The 1,500-nt window shown below is 35.9% G+C and overlaps 1 protein-coding gene across 1 annotated transcript; it reads right to left on the reverse strand.

The window, feature by feature from the left end:
* Positions 1-319: 319 nt before the first annotated feature.
* Positions 320-1,285, reverse strand: LOC109953917 (olfactory receptor 52E8-like; the record flags this gene model as incomplete). Its single annotated transcript, XM_020589352.1, is given in 1 exon segment — positions 320-1,285. A coding segment is annotated over 1 exon segment (966 nt), but the record flags the coding sequence as incomplete, so codon positions are not given.
* Between the last annotated feature and the right edge of the window lie 215 nt (positions 1,286-1,500).

Genomic DNA, 1,500 nt, shown 5'->3' on the forward strand with positions numbered 1-1,500 from the left:
TAGTATGTTGTAATATTTTAATAATAATGTAATTTTTTATTGTTAAAATTGACATCTTTATGAGTATTGTAAAATAACTGTTGATATATTCCCCCCACATTATTGATATCTTAGGCAGTGTATAGTAACATAACTCTGTTTTCATTTGGAAAGATTAATATAAAACTGTTACAACAGTGAAATACAGTAAATGAGCTTACACATGAAAACCGCTATTTTTAAATCTGAAATTGTTCTACTGGCTAGAAAGAAGAGCTGCTAAATATAAGAATGATAAACACATTTTGATGTATCAACACACTAATCATAAAGAAGTCACCTTTTTGGATGAAGTCATGCTGCTCAGCCTAGAAATTTTATAAAGTTTCCTGACAGATGTCAGCACTTCTTCTGTCTTTAAGGAGTATATAATAGGATTGAGCAAAGGTGGTATGATATGTGACAAAGTAGAGTTTATAATTCTAGCATTAGGATGGATGTAGGTCGTTGCAGCTATGTTGGTTCCCAAGAGTGGTAAGTAGAAAAAAGCCACAAGAATCAGGTGAGAAGTACAAGTTTTCAAAGCTTTGAGATGTTCCTCTCTTGAAGCAATCCTGCTCAGTGCTATGCCAATGCAACTATATGTCAGTGCTATCACTACAAGAGGAATTACAACCCAGCTGAGGTTATGTAATTTAAATACGCGTCATTATGTACATGCCAGACGATATACTGGTCCATGATCACAGTAAAAACTTAGTATCACCACAGATCCACAGAAGGAGAGACGATCAAGAAACCCAACCGTGCACGCTACTACACTCAGTAAAAAAACCCACACAAACAGCAGCATTGCAGCAATAGCTGGTTTAGTCACAATACTATGGTACCTTAAAGGGAAGCAAATTGCTATAAATCTGTCATATGCCATAATCACAAGTGTCCATGACTGCACATACGCAAACAACCAAACAAAGAACATGTAACTTAAACAAGCCTCATAGACAATGTATCTGTTGTCAAACAAAAATGTGTCCAAGAGCTTTGGGATGAGAGCAGTGCTCCCACACAAATCTGTCACAGCCAGGTTGAACACAATCATGTATTTAGGAGTATGAAGAGTTTTGATCAGGTAAATCACGAAGAGGAGGAGGCCATTCGCAAGAACAGTCATGATATAGACAAAACAAAGGAAGACATAGAAATATTTAACATGGGAGACGTCAGAAAAACCACTCAGATAGAATTTCACAGGACGAAAAAATGTGTAATTTGATATGGCTGCAGCTTTCTTTTCTGGTTCCATTATTTGTTTCCCTGAATGAGAAAAGAGAAAATGACAATATATAATAAAGGAAGATGCATTTGACTGATGGAGACTGTTGTAACCAAACTTGTTTTCAAGTGTGTAGCTGTCTAAAGTGAGCTTCACTGTGAGAGCCATACTATTTATATTTCATTGTTTTCTTTGTGAGATAATAGAAATGCAGGTGGCAGTGTGACATGATCACAAGTTACTGA

Source organism: Monopterus albus, unplaced genomic scaffold (assembly GCF_001952655.1).
Source record: "Monopterus albus unplaced genomic scaffold, M_albus_1.0 scaffold2009.1, whole genome shotgun sequence".
NCBI lineage: Eukaryota > Metazoa > Chordata > Actinopteri > Synbranchiformes > Synbranchidae > Monopterus > Monopterus albus.